This window comes from Piliocolobus tephrosceles, chromosome 17 (assembly GCF_002776525.5).
Source record: "Piliocolobus tephrosceles isolate RC106 chromosome 17, ASM277652v3, whole genome shotgun sequence".
NCBI classification, from domain to species: domain Eukaryota; kingdom Metazoa; phylum Chordata; class Mammalia; order Primates; family Cercopithecidae; genus Piliocolobus; species Piliocolobus tephrosceles.
The window spans coordinates 31,457,989-31,471,593 of record NC_045450.1 but is presented as its reverse complement, the minus strand read 5'-3'; the positions used below and the strand labels follow the sequence as shown (position 1 = coordinate 31,471,593).

The 13,605-nt window shown below is 36.1% G+C and overlaps 1 protein-coding gene across 2 annotated transcripts in view; it reads left to right on the top strand.

The window, feature by feature from the left end:
* VPS35 (VPS35 retromer complex component) overlaps positions 1-13,605 on the top strand; it is a 30,440-nt gene that overhangs the window by 1,706 nt on the left and 15,129 nt on the right. For both annotated transcript variants that reach the window (XM_023189584.2, XM_023189583.2), the window contains exons 2-10: positions 4,263-4,361; positions 5,705-5,801; positions 6,362-6,485; positions 6,993-7,175; positions 8,686-8,899; positions 10,493-10,576; positions 11,190-11,299; positions 13,191-13,287; positions 13,389-13,537. In XM_023189584.2, the coding sequence (XP_023045352.1) occupies positions 4,347-4,361; positions 5,705-5,801; positions 6,362-6,485; positions 6,993-7,175; positions 8,686-8,899; positions 10,493-10,576; positions 11,190-11,299; positions 13,191-13,287; positions 13,389-13,537 (1,073 nt within the window). In that variant the 5' untranslated portion in view covers positions 4,263-4,346. The remainder of the gene's footprint in view (positions 1-4,262; positions 4,362-5,704; positions 5,802-6,361; positions 6,486-6,992; positions 7,176-8,685; positions 8,900-10,492; positions 10,577-11,189; positions 11,300-13,190; positions 13,288-13,388; positions 13,538-13,605) is intronic.

The window sequence follows — 13,605 nt, the reverse complement described above, 5'->3', positions numbered from 1 at the left end:
TAGGCAGGTCGCTTAGTCTTCTTGGTATCGCACTTTTGCATCCGAAAGCAAGTGTTGGCCCCTTTGGCCCTTCCAAGCCCTAAACTTCTAGAATTCACTTCAATTCATCAAACATCTTGTGTGCCTTTAGTGTCACGGGCTGTGGCACTGGGTTCCAATGTCGAACTTAAGAGGCTACTGTGGGAGATAAGCTTGTAGAACTTAACTGTAATACAGTGTGTGGATTGCTTTGCTAACATTGTCAACTCAGTGCTTTGGGGTCATGGAGGGATAGTTTTGCCTGGGGATTTTGGGAAGAACTACAGGAAGTAACGTGAACTGAGACTATAAAGAGGGTGGACAGAAATTCTCCAGGTGGAAAGAAAAGGTATTGCTAATAGATGAAGCCAGAATGTTCGGTGTGCTCCATCAAAGGTTTCTTGGGGATATGTATTGGAAATGAAGGTAGAGCCATTTGGTGTTCAAATTATATTTTGAAGTTCTTATGCCCTCATCATCCTTATTTCTCTCTACTTCGGTTGTCAATGTATGCCGTGTCATTTTTAAAATAGTTCTTTCATTAACATGATACTCTGTATCTTTGTTTGAAGAGGTGATTGTTACATTTGGTTTACATTGTACTGTCAGATTACATCTACAGCATATGAGCAGGGAGATGGAACCACAATAGGTTTCTGACATAAGTGGAGATAATTATTTGTATCTAAACTGAATAATAATTGTAGCACTTATTAAGTGCTTATTACTAAGTAGTAGGCACCTTTTGAGCTTTGGTTTCATTTGTTCTTCATAACAGTGGTGGGGGTACTCTCATCTCTGTTTCGTAGAAGAGGAAACAAAAGCACATTGTTTGAATGGAGAGTAGTTTTCCAAGTGATTAGTTCATGATGACCTTTGCTTTGCTCTGCACCTTATAACTGTAGTCTTGAGAGGGCTGTTTGTGGGTCTCAAGCTAAAATGGCCCTTATCACAAATGTTAATTTGATCCCCATTCTGTAGGGTTTCCATTTTCTTCTGATCCGGGTAGCTGTGAAGTACAGTCATTTACAAATGGAAAACCACTGTAACGATTGAGGAAACATTGGTTAATTGACTTGTGTTTAATGATAACGTGTTCATATTATAATTGTTAAGGCTCTATGCGACCCTTCCTAGGAAGGCATCAAGAATAGCCCTTAGAATAGCTGTTGCTAGCGTAACTACACTGTTTTATGAGTAATATATAAAAGTAGACTGCTTTACTATATAGCTTTATGTCTTCATTTGTAGCTTACTTTGTAATAAGCCATTCTGTAATCTTCAACATTTTGTGTTTACATTTCTATTTTAAGCCCAGTTGAGACAAAATAGAAGAATTTTCCTAAAATTGCATTCCTTTGTACATCTCTAAATCTTTCTAGTCATTCTATACAAAATTTTTTGTAACTGTTTGTAACCTCTTTGTAGCCGCAGTTTCATTTGCTATGTAATAAAAATTATCGTACACAACAGCCAAAAGATGGAAACAACCTACATGTCAATGGATAAACAAAATGTAGTATGTGTATATATATATATATAGATATATAATGAAATATTTCGTTTTTAAAAGGAGGGAAATTCTGACACATACTGCAACATGGATGAACATTGAAGATATTATAGTCAGTGAAATAAGTGAGACATAAAAGGAAAAATACCGTGTGATTTCACTTACATGACGTATATAGAGTAGTCAAACTCAGAGAAAAGAAGGTAGGATTGCCTGGGGGATCTGAATGGGAGTTTAATGGCTGCAGTTTCCATTTGCATTTGTAAAGATAGAAAGTTTTAGAGATAGATGGTGGTAACTGTGTTAATATGGATGTACTTAACTTAATGCCACTGAACTGCACATTTAAATGTGGTTAAAATGGTAAATTTTATGTACATTTTACCACTATAGTAAGTCATTTTTAATTAAAATATCCAAATGTATCATAAAGAAAAATAAAAAAATTCAGATGTATCACTGTTTATTTCTAAATGGATCAGTTGAACTTAATGAAATCCATTGATTCAAATTATTATTAAATCTATTGCATCCAGAGGTAAGGAGCCAAAATATTCCAAATGATGGCCTGGTTTCACTAAAGTTCAGAGAAGACTAGCCCATGATGAGTAGTAAATTTCATTAAGTCAGAATCTTTAAATGCTGGTGTCATCCTTGCCTCTGAAACCAGCATTTTATGGTAATAGTTCTGCTGGGATAAATTCATGTTCCCTTTAAATGAAGTTTAAAAGATACCTAACTTTTTCTTTGAAATTTGTTTGTGCTTCTGAGGAAGAGTGCTTGCAGCAGAGCTCAGTTTACTAGAGTTAGTCATGGGAAAAAAAGGGAGATGCATGGCATTGCTCATTATTCAGTTAATATTTTTCTCTTTCCAAAATTAGAACAAGAGAAAGTTTTCACTTTTTATAAGCTATGCTAGTTCAGACGTGGGTTTTATGTGACTCACGTTTCTTTGTTAATCTCAAAATGAAATGTTGTTTTGCTTTTCTTAGTTAATGAAACAGACCAGATTTTACTTGCAGGTTGATGTGTAAGTCCTTGCCTTCCACCTCTTCAACTCATTGTGTGAGAGGCATTTTGTCTTTAGTCATTGTTTTAAAAAATAAAAGTGAAATGACATAACGTAAAATTAACGATTTTAAAGCGAACAATTTAGTGGCATTTAGTGTGCTCACAATACTGTACAATCACCACCTTTGGTTTTAAAACATTTTCCCTACCCCCAAAGGAAACCCAGTACCCATTAAGCAATTATTCCTCTCAGCCTCCCTCCTGGTAATCAGCAGTCTACTTTCTGTTCCTATACAGAGTATTTCATTTAAGAGGAATCATACAACATACGGCTTTTTGTGTCTAGCTTCTTTCATTTAGCATGATGTTTTCTAGGTTTGTTCATGTAGCAATACTTCATTCCTTTTTATGGTTGAATAATATTCTGTAATTGTATATATGTACCACAATTTGTTTATTCATCCGTTAATTATTCAGTCATTTTTTTGTTAAATATCTAAACATTCTAAAACCAGTGTATTCATTTATGCAGTGAACATTTATGGAGCACCCATTATGTGTCAAGCAGTGTGTTGGGTCCCAAGGATGTAAAAATGACCATCATTTATAATGATAATGTGATGCATGCTGTGGTGGAGATGTAAACAGTGTTTATATGACTTGAAGAAGTGGTTAGTTCTTGGCAGGGCGATTGAATTCATTTTGCAAGCAGACTTTTGCTGGTGGGAAAGAGCAGAGTGTCTAGATATATTTTGTCCACTGTAGCTGTAGGTCAGTACATTTGAAATGGTGTAAGCTATTTGAGGACAGTGCTCTTTATTGTTTTCTACTGTAAGTCACTAACAATTTCGGCTATTTTATTTCTAGGCTGTTTAGTCTTTTGTTATATATTGCCAAGGAGGGGCTGGTCAGTGTTCTTGTAAACTAGTTCCTTAATCTGTTTTAAGAATAGACTGAAATGCAGATGATAAGTAGTCTAGGGGAAAAGAGAGGCTTTAGAGAGTGGTTTCGGCTATACCTATCACAAGATTTCGATTGGTCGGATGGCTATGTCTGGGTTTGATTCAGAGTGTGTTAGCAGAACACAGCCATGAACTACCACCGCAAGTTTCTTTGATGCCAGCCTACTACAAGAATGTTGAGTCAGTTTCTGAGACAGAGGCAATTCTCTGTACACATACTGTTCTCCTTTATCAGTCTTATTCTGTTAACTTCAGTGATGGGGCATGGCTCTGTGTGCAGCAGCTGTTAATAATTGGTAAATGGGCCAGGCGCGGTGGCTCATGCCTATAATCCCAGAACTTTGGGAGGTCGAGGCAGGCGGATCATGAGGTCAGGAGATCGAGACCATCCTGGCTAACACGGTGAAACCCCATCTCTACTAAAAATACAAAAAAAATTAGCCGAGCATGGTGGTGGCCACCTGTAGTCCCAGCTACTCGGGAGGCTGAGGCAGGAGAATGGCTTGAACCCGGGAGGTGGAGCTTGCAGTGAGCCAAGATCACGCCACTGCACTCCAGCCTGGGCACAGAGCGAGACTCTGTCTCAAAAAAAAAAAAAAAAACCAAAAAACAAAATAATTGGTAAATAGGTTTGAGGTATAGAGCTGGATTGATCCTTTTGTGACAGTCTTGGAGAAGGACTATGGCTAGAATTACAGAAATAACATATTTACTAGAAGAATGTGCTCGAGACATCAGTGGAATTTTTTATTTTTCAGCCTACAACACAGCAGTCCCCTCAGGATGAGCAGGAAAAGCTCTTGGATGAAGCCATACAGGCTGTGAAGGTCCAGTCATTCCAAATGAAGAGATGCCTGGTAAGAATGGAAATGTGGGAGGCACAGTTGCAGTTTATATGTTCCTAAGGAAGCACGTGCAGTGTTTTCCAGAGTTAGGTGGCACCACTGTTTCTGGTAGATCTAATCTTCACTGTCCACCAGCATCTATCTTCAGTCTCATCTTCCTCAAGCACTGTGTGGAGCAATTTCAACAAAGAGGCCCTGTTTACTCACATGTATATTTTTGGTTTGGGATTGTCTGTCTTCCCTACTAGAATACATGCTCATAAGAACAAGAGACCCTTCCTTTTATTTACGCATTACTGTAATTTTACCACACCAGTGTCTGACCAGAATTACTAACCTCCTTGGTTCTATACCTCGGACCTGAGGAGTACTTAACGTATAACAGGTACTCTGTAAATGTTTGTTGAGTGAATGAATTTAAATGCTTTGCATTTGAATTATTCAGCTTTTTTTCTAAATATCTTGAAAACTTTAATTTCTTTTGTGAATAAATATATTTATTATAGAAGGTAGCTTAAAAATTATACTTAACACTTATTTATATATTTTCATATTCTAAAAGATAAAGTAAGAGATAATCTGTGTAGATACTGTAGATTCTCTGAATTAAAATATAAGGAATTGAGCCAAATTGGTTGGTACTTCAAGCTATAAATTACTGTGATGAAGATGATGCTGTCTTACCTTTATAAAATGTCTTACTATGTTTTCCAAAGCATAGTAATATGCTCTTGTATCTATTATTGGTTTCATTCCCAACAAGTTGGGAATGAAAAATGAATGTCTTGGAATGGAGAAGATGGGTTTGCTATTGCTTGCTTCTTTCTCTTCCTGGGTATGGATAGTATTTCCTCTATCTCAAGGAATTGCTTGCATTTCTGAGTTAAGTGGAACATATGGGCATTGTGAGGGTTTGAAATATGTAAGAGGAAAGCAAACTTACATGAATAGTCATTTCAGACAGCTCTGAAGAGTCTTTTAACCCATGACAAAGCCATGTCAGGATAGTATCTTTCTTCACTTGAATCAGTATGCCAGTTCTTTTAATTGCAGGTAAAATGTGATGAATGGAGCTAGTTTCCTAGTCTCTATAGATTGAAAAGATTAACATTCTGTCAAGAAGCTTGCTGTCTTAGCTATGTGAAGTCTACTAAGTATTGTGGATCTTTTTCTTTTTCAGTAGGGACGGCAAAGTGAACTGATCTAAGTTGATTTTTTTATGTGGTTAAAAATCATTTAAGTGCTGTATACTTTTAAAACTATGTAACAAGTCCTTGATGTAAGGAGTTTGTACAACCAAGATAAATGTTTATTTAAATTAAGCATTCTCATCTATTCTCTTGGTATTTCTGTAGGACAAAAACAAGCTTATGGATGCTCTAAAACATGCTTCTAATATGCTTGGTGAACTCCGGACTTCTATGTTATCACCAAAGAGCTACTATGAACTTTGTATCTTTTGAATGTTGAAGATGAAACATTTGGACCATACCTTTTTCTTGATAAGGACAATTTTGTTTGTTCTTTATGAAGTTTTTCTGGAGTTACTTCGTTATCTGAGTCACATGGCACTCCTCCATGCAGATGTGCTAAGTGAGAAAAACACTTGGAGAACACTTGCTTCAATGTCTTTAAGTGTGTTGTCGATGCATCTCAATTTTCAGACCCTTCATGAGGATATTTAGGCTATGACACAGTTGGTTCTTTAATACTTAGATGTTATTATGCAGCAGTCTCAAATGGACAGGAATTTTAATCATTTGCCATTTCAAAACCCATTAACAGTCTGACAGGTAACCGTTATATTTACTGCTTTGCTTCACCGCACATACTTTAAAACCCTTATTTTAAAGTAAGAAAAGCCCAACTAAAATTCTGCCTTCACTGGAACATTGTCTTAAAGGACTAAAACTTAAGATACCTGCCCAGTAGTTAATAATGACCCCAACAAGTTTCAAAGTTTTGCTTAGGTTGGCTTATCTTTATTTTTAGTCCTTAATCATAATTAAAAGATATGGCCATTTCTGATGAACTGCACTACTTGGAGGTCTACTTGACAGATGAGTTTGCTAAAGGAAGGAAAGTGGCAGATCTCTATGAACTTGTACAGTATGCTGGAAACATTATCCCAAGGCTGTAAGTAATAACAAATCGGAGAACTTTTGTGTCTGTATTTCCCCCTTTATGTTATGTCCTTTATGGTTATCAGCTTAAGAAAAAGTTTTAAGGGTAATTTCTTAACAAATAGAGATTAACATTTTGGTAGATACTCTCTTACTTGTTTTTAGAGTAACTAGATTTACGTTTTATGTGGGTATTTGAGGAATTTTAGAAATAGAAAAAATGTACATGCTTGCTATTTTGTTTAATATCTTGACTGTTAGAAAAATTAATATAATTGTTCTCTTCCTAGTATGTTAAAAGGTAATATCTATGTTGTGTATATACAGTATAAGTGTGTATGTGTGTGTGTATTTTTAGAGATCAGTGGTTATATTTTAAATCAGATATTTTCCTTGTCGTGCAGGAGAAAACAACATGGTTCCTGTCTTGTTTATTTAATGTTTTGTTCAATGTGTTTGGAAATAAGTTCTTGATTTAAATATTTTATTTCTAATCAGCATTTCTTCATACTTCTCCTAGTTACCTTTTGATCACAGTTGGAGTTGTATATGTCAAGTCATTTCCTCAGTCCAGGAAGGATATTTTGAAAGATTTGGTAGAAATGTGCCGTGGTGTGCAGCATCCATTGAGGGGTCTGTTTCTTCGAAATTACCTTCTTCAGTGTACCAGAAATATCTTACCTGATGAAGGAGAGCCAACAGAGTAAGTGATTTTCTTTCTTGATTTTGTTGCAGTATTTTTTTCATTGTAGAATGTATAAAAGCGTGGAAACATGTACAGAAAGTAAGTATGAATAATTCTTCCACCCAGTCAGCCATTTAGGTAGCATCTGTATAGAGATTTCCTTTGTAATATAGAACTCCTCAGTATATGTGACATGCTCTACAATGTCCTCTTATGCAAATTTTATCTTTGGATTATTAGGACCTGCTTTTTTCAGTTAACGTAATTGAGCGTTTTTGCACTACATTAAATATTCTTTGAAAATACAACTTTTTAAAGAGGGTTATATTTGGAAATTGAATTTGTAATGAAATAATAAAGTGTGAGCCCACTGGATTTCATAATTGTTCCTTTAATGTCTATCAGTTTTTATAATTTACAGACTGCTAGTTACCTTGGAATATAAGTGATTTGAGTTATCTGTTACAAGTTACCTATTAACTCCAGAAGAGAAATAATAAAAGCCATTCAGAGACACTCCTGTCTCTTGTGTAATCAGTATTCTAGCATCAAAGTCTACTGTACTTTTATCCCACAGCAGGGACAGATGGTCAGCCAACTGTGGTCTTCAGTGGGGTAAGCTGTTCACATGACAGGTCCCCAGATTAAAGAACTTCATTCCTTTTTAAAAAAGTTTATTCATTTATTTTCTTTCTTTTTTTAATTTTTAATCTTTTTTCAGTTTGCTCCAACAGATTTTGTTTTTTTTTTTAAAAAAATTTCATTTATTTCTGAGGTGTACAATTCAATGGTTTTTAATATATCTGCATCAATTTCTTTTTAAACAGTACAGAAAAGATAAAAAATTAATAGTGTAGAGAAATTGATGAAGTTATTTGCTTTATTATGTTTTGACTGTCCATTTTGAGCATTTAATTAGGCAATCAATAAAAATTTTTGAAAGCTGCCGAAGTCTCCATCCTAGGAGACGTAGAAAAATAAAGCAGGAAATCCATGGTCTCTTCCCTCACAAAGCTTACATTCCAATTAAAAACAAAATATTCAACAGTAAAATGATGTAGTTAGCAGTACACCAAAAGTGTTAAAATTTTTAGCGTTTTGTTTTTGGTTTTGGTTTGTAGGGGTAAGGTCTCATTATGTTGCCCAGGCAGGTTTTAAACTCCTGGCCTAAAGCGATCTTCCTGCTTTGGCCTCCCAAAGCACTGGCTTACAGACATGAGCCACCGTGCCCATCCTTCTAGCCTTTTGAATTAAGGAATTTGCCATAAGAGCAAGTCCAGTTGGCCCAACTCCAGATACAGAGTTGGGGAAAGTAATTTGCCCTTTAAATTTATACTGTCCTTTCCATGGTACTTTTTACCCTAGAGTCTATTCCCTTTAAAATTTAACACTAAGCCAATGAAGTTGAAAGTGATTTTTTATAAAGCATTGGTGTACTACAGAGATAAATAGGAAACGCACAAAGGAGAGGGATAGTAGTAAGTTGGTGCTGTAAATACTGTGTAAAGACATTTCTGTTTCTTTGCAGCGAAGAAACAACTGGTGACATCAGTGATTCCATGGATTTTGTACTACTCAACTTTGCAGAAATGAACAAACTCTGGGTGCGAATGCAGCATCAGGGACATAGCCGAGATAGAGAAAAAAGAGAACGAGAAAGACAAGAACTGAGAATTTTAGTGGGAACAAATTTGGTGCGCCTCAGTCAGTTGGAAGGTGTAAATGTGGAACGTTACAAACAGGTTTATATCTTTGTGTTACCTCTTCTTATGTTCTGAGATAAAATGAAATCTGATTTTTAAAATCAGAATATTTTTGTTACATAATAGTACATTGAAAAACATCTTAAAATGGCTTTTATTGAAGAAGGCTTAAATGGAAAGATATATATGCGATGTTTGTGGATTGGAAGACTTAATATTGTCAAGATAGCATTAAAAAAAGATTGATCTATAGATCCAAGGTAATCTCAGACAAAATCCCAGCAGACTTTTGTAGAAATTAAGAAGGTGATTCTGAAGTTTATATGAGGAAACAAAGAACCTGGAACAGCTACAACAAATTTGAAAAGGAAGAACAAGTTGAAAGACCCAGACTACCTGAATTCATGATTTACTCTAAAGCTACAGTGAGAACCTGTGTGGTATTGGTGAAAAGGATAGACACACAAATCAATGGAGGAGAATAAAACAGGGAATGGCAAACTTTACCTGTGAGGGACCGGATAGTAAATGGTTTTTGGCTTTGCAAGACATATGCTGTACAACAAGCTTATCCAACCTGCAGCCCAGGGCAGCTTGGAACATGGCCCAACAAAAGTTTGTAAACTTTAAAACATGAGATTTTTTGCTTTTTTTTTAAAGCTCATCATCTGTTATTAGTGTATTTTATGTATGGCCCAAGACAATTCTTCTAATTCTTCAAGCCAAACGATTGGACACCCCTGGTCAACAACTACTAACACTGCAGATACGGTGCAAAAGCAGCCACAGACAATATGGAAGTGAATGGGCATGGCTGTGTTCCAGTAAAACTTGTTAAAACAAGCAGCAGCTCAGTTTACCGATCTCTGACTAGACAATCCATAGTAGACCTAGATATTTATGTGAAATACTTTTACTTGTATTGATCATTTGATTTTCAGGTTTTCCCTGGTGAATTTCACCTCCAGACATTTTATTTTTGATAAAAGTACAAAGGCAACCTTTTCAGCAAGTGATTCTGGAACAATTTGATGTTTATATGCAAACAACAAAAAACCCTGAACCTTGACCCTCATCCCTCATACCGTACAGAAAAAACACAAAATCTATCAGAGACCTAAATATAGAATCTAAAACTGTTAGAAGAAAACACAGAGGAAAGAAATCTTTATGACCTAGGATTAGACGAAGATTTCTGAGGATGCACAAGCCATGAAGAAAAAAGCTCACTTTTGAGAGGCCAAGGCAGATGGATCACTTGAGTCCAGGAGTTCGAGACAAGCCTAGGCACATAGAGAGACCCCATCTCTACAAAAATTACCAAAATTAGCTGGGCATGGTGAAATGTACCTGTAGTGCCAGCTACTCAGGAGGCTTGAGGTGGGAGGATTCCTTGAGCCCAGGAGGTGGACGTTGCATTGAGTGGAGATTTTGCCACTGCACTCCAGCCTGGGCAACGGAGCAAGACCTTGTCTCAAAAAGAAAATAGCTTTTAAAGATTAGAAGTGAAGTCTTGGTGAGAAAAATCTCAAATATGATTTTCAAGGTAGTAGTTCAAATGTGTTGCTAGAGGAACAGCTTAAGAGTTTGAAAACAGATTTTAACCCTTATGTGTGTTTTTTTCTCTTTTAGATTGTTTTGACTGGCATATTGGAGCAAGTTGTAAACTGTAGGGATGCCTTGGCTCAAGAATATCTCATGGAGTGTATTATTCAGGTAGGTGGGAACATTTCATTTTTTTAAAATGACCTATTTTATCTTTCGTTAAATTTAATTGTTTTGAAAAAATTTTGATGGAATAGGAAATAAGCTTTCCTGAATAAAGAATTTTCCTTACTGGGTGTGGTGACTCACACCTGTAATCCCAGCACTTTCTGAGTTCAAGGTGGAAGGATCTCTTGAGGCCAGGAGTTCAAAACCAGCCTGGGCAACATAGCAAGATGCCATTTCTATAAGAACTTAAAATAATTTAAAAAAAATTTTTTTTCCTGTAATCTTGCTTCTTCTAAAAATAATTTAAAAACAGGGATTTTCTGTTTCCAACTTATAACTTGGTCTTTGTATCAATGTGGTTTGTTTTCCTCCAAACTGTAGGAATGAGTCATCTGAGTTTTCTCGGTCTCCGTAGCTTTAGTTTAATTGTAGGTGCACTTTGTTTATTGGAATATTTCTGTCTGAGCTTATGTTTAGTAGAGAGGTTCAGAAGTAATGTGTTCGAATTTAGTTGTATAAAATTACAGTGTTTTTTTCCCACAAATGTGAACTTTACCATGTGAGTTCAGAATATTATGTGAAATACTTTTACTTGTATTGATCATTTGATTTTCAGGTTTTCCCTGATGAATTTCACCTCCAGACTTTGAATCCTTTTCTTCGGGCCTGTGCTGAGTTACACCAGAATGTAAACGTGAAAAACATAATCATTGCTTTAATTGATAGGTAAGACCATCCAACACTGGAGGATACATGCTCGGACTTGGCAGTAATGAATTTTAAACATTTTTTGAATTATTTGTCTCTGTTACATCTTTATCATACCAATGATCTTAATTTAATTATACTATAAATAATGTAGCTTTGTGATTATGAGTACTAGGTACTTGCCTTGGTTAGGCACGAAAGAGGCATAACTTAAATGTGCAGGAGACATGAAGATAATATGTTTATTCTGTGTGTTTAATTGACATTTAAAGACGTGCAGACTGTTTTTTTAAATCGTACAAATCCAAAGATCATATTGAAGAACAAAATTTGTTTTTTACCGTGATGTAAGTATCTTGCAGTGGGAACTCATTTGGTTTAGAGTAGCCATAAGACACAGATGATTGGAAATGTTCAAGTAATCACTGTATCATCACATTTTCTTAAAGAAGAAATTTTAAGTATCAAATATGTTTAGTACATCCACTTTAAGTTTTATTTTCTTAGTTTTTTTTTTTTTTTTTTTTTTTTCCAGACAGAGTCCTACTCCGTCTCCCAAGCTAGAGTGCAGCAGTGCTATCTTGGCCCACTGCAACTTCCAACTCCTGGGTTCAAGGGATTCTAGTGTTTCAGCTTCCCGAGTAGCTGGGATTACAGACATGCACCACCATGCCTGGCTAATTTTTGTATTTTTAGTAGAGACGGGGTTTTGCCAGGTTGGCCAGGCTGGTCTCAAACTCCTGAGCTCAAATGATCAGCCTGCCTCGGCTTCCCGAAGTGCTGGGATTACAGATGTGAGCCACTGTGCTTGGCCAATGGGTGACTTTTTTGCAGCCATGTTGTGTAGTAGTACATAATGCCTGTCCTACTACTTGTAAACATTGTCATGAAACCAGAAACCTAAGTGAAGATTTATTTCTGCAGATACCTTTTGTATGTTTTTTGAAAAACTAAGTTATTCATTTTAAAGTCTGAGAATTCAGATAACAAAATTTTCCAAATTATCAGCTCAATCCTGGGCAGCAAAAATTCCATAGTGATTGGGCCCACTCTTAAAGGAAGCTAGCAACTGGATTTTCCTGTGTTGCCTGTAATGTCACTTACCCATCTCTGTCAGTAGTGATGCTTCTGGGCATAACAAAATGTGGATGTAGTTGTGACTGTGACAAACAGATAATGATAATGAACCAGACGTTATTTTGAGTAATTTGAGATGAGGGAAATAAAACTTAATTTTATGGATTTTAGACTTAGTTGTATTTCAAACTTCAGTAAAAATGCAGTATCTTAAAATAGTCTATGTACTTTTATTTTTTAAAGATTATGTATTTGAATCATAGTTGTTGAATACATTTGTCACTTCAATGCATTTCTGTCCGTATCTACGTAATTATGCTTCAAAGAGTTTGAGAGAATTATCTTGTTGAAAATCTCCTTAGTATGGTATGAAATAAGAATGCTGATGAAAAAAGGTTGCACTGGCAAAACTGTTTAGTTAAAAATGAATTGAGGAGGGCAGGTGCAGTGGCTCACATCTGTAATCCCAGCACTTTGGGAGGCCAAGGAGGGAGGCTTGCTGGAGTCCAGGGTAGCCTGGGCAACATGGTGAAACCCCATCACTACAGAAAGCACAAAAATTAGCTGGGTGTGGTTGCACATGCTGTTAGCCCCAGCTACTCAGGAGTCCTAGGTGGGAGGAGGATAGCTTGAGCCCAGCAGGTGGAGGTTTCATTGAGCTGAGAGTGCACAACTGCACTCCAGCCTAGGCGACAGAGTGAGACTGTCTAAAAAAAAAAGCCTTTTGAGCTCATACAAAATATAGAAAAGCAATGAAGAATAAGATGTCATCTATGATCTCACTACCCAAACCCTATATCTTTTAAAATAAAGGGGTTTTGTTTTTTTTTAGATTAGCTTTATTTGCTCACCGTGAAGATGGACCTGGAATCCCAGCGGATATTAAACTTTTTGATATATTTTCACAGCAGGTGGCTACAGTGATACAGGTTTGTGTAGCATTTCTCCTAAGTTCTCAAAATTTTGAAACTTCTCTGCCTTCCTTTTACAGTTGTTTAAAATAAATTGTATGGTTTTCTAAACATTCCAGTCTAGACAAGACATGCCTTCAGAGGATGTTGTATCTTTACAAGTCTCTCTCATTAATCTTGCCATGAAATGTTACCCCGATCGTGTGGACTATGTTGATAAAGTTCTAGAAACAACAGTGGAGATATTCAATAAGCTCAACCTTGAACAGTAAGTCAGTTACATTTTTGTAAAAATCCTCATAAAGACACTTTTGTCCTAGATTTGCTTTTCTTTCT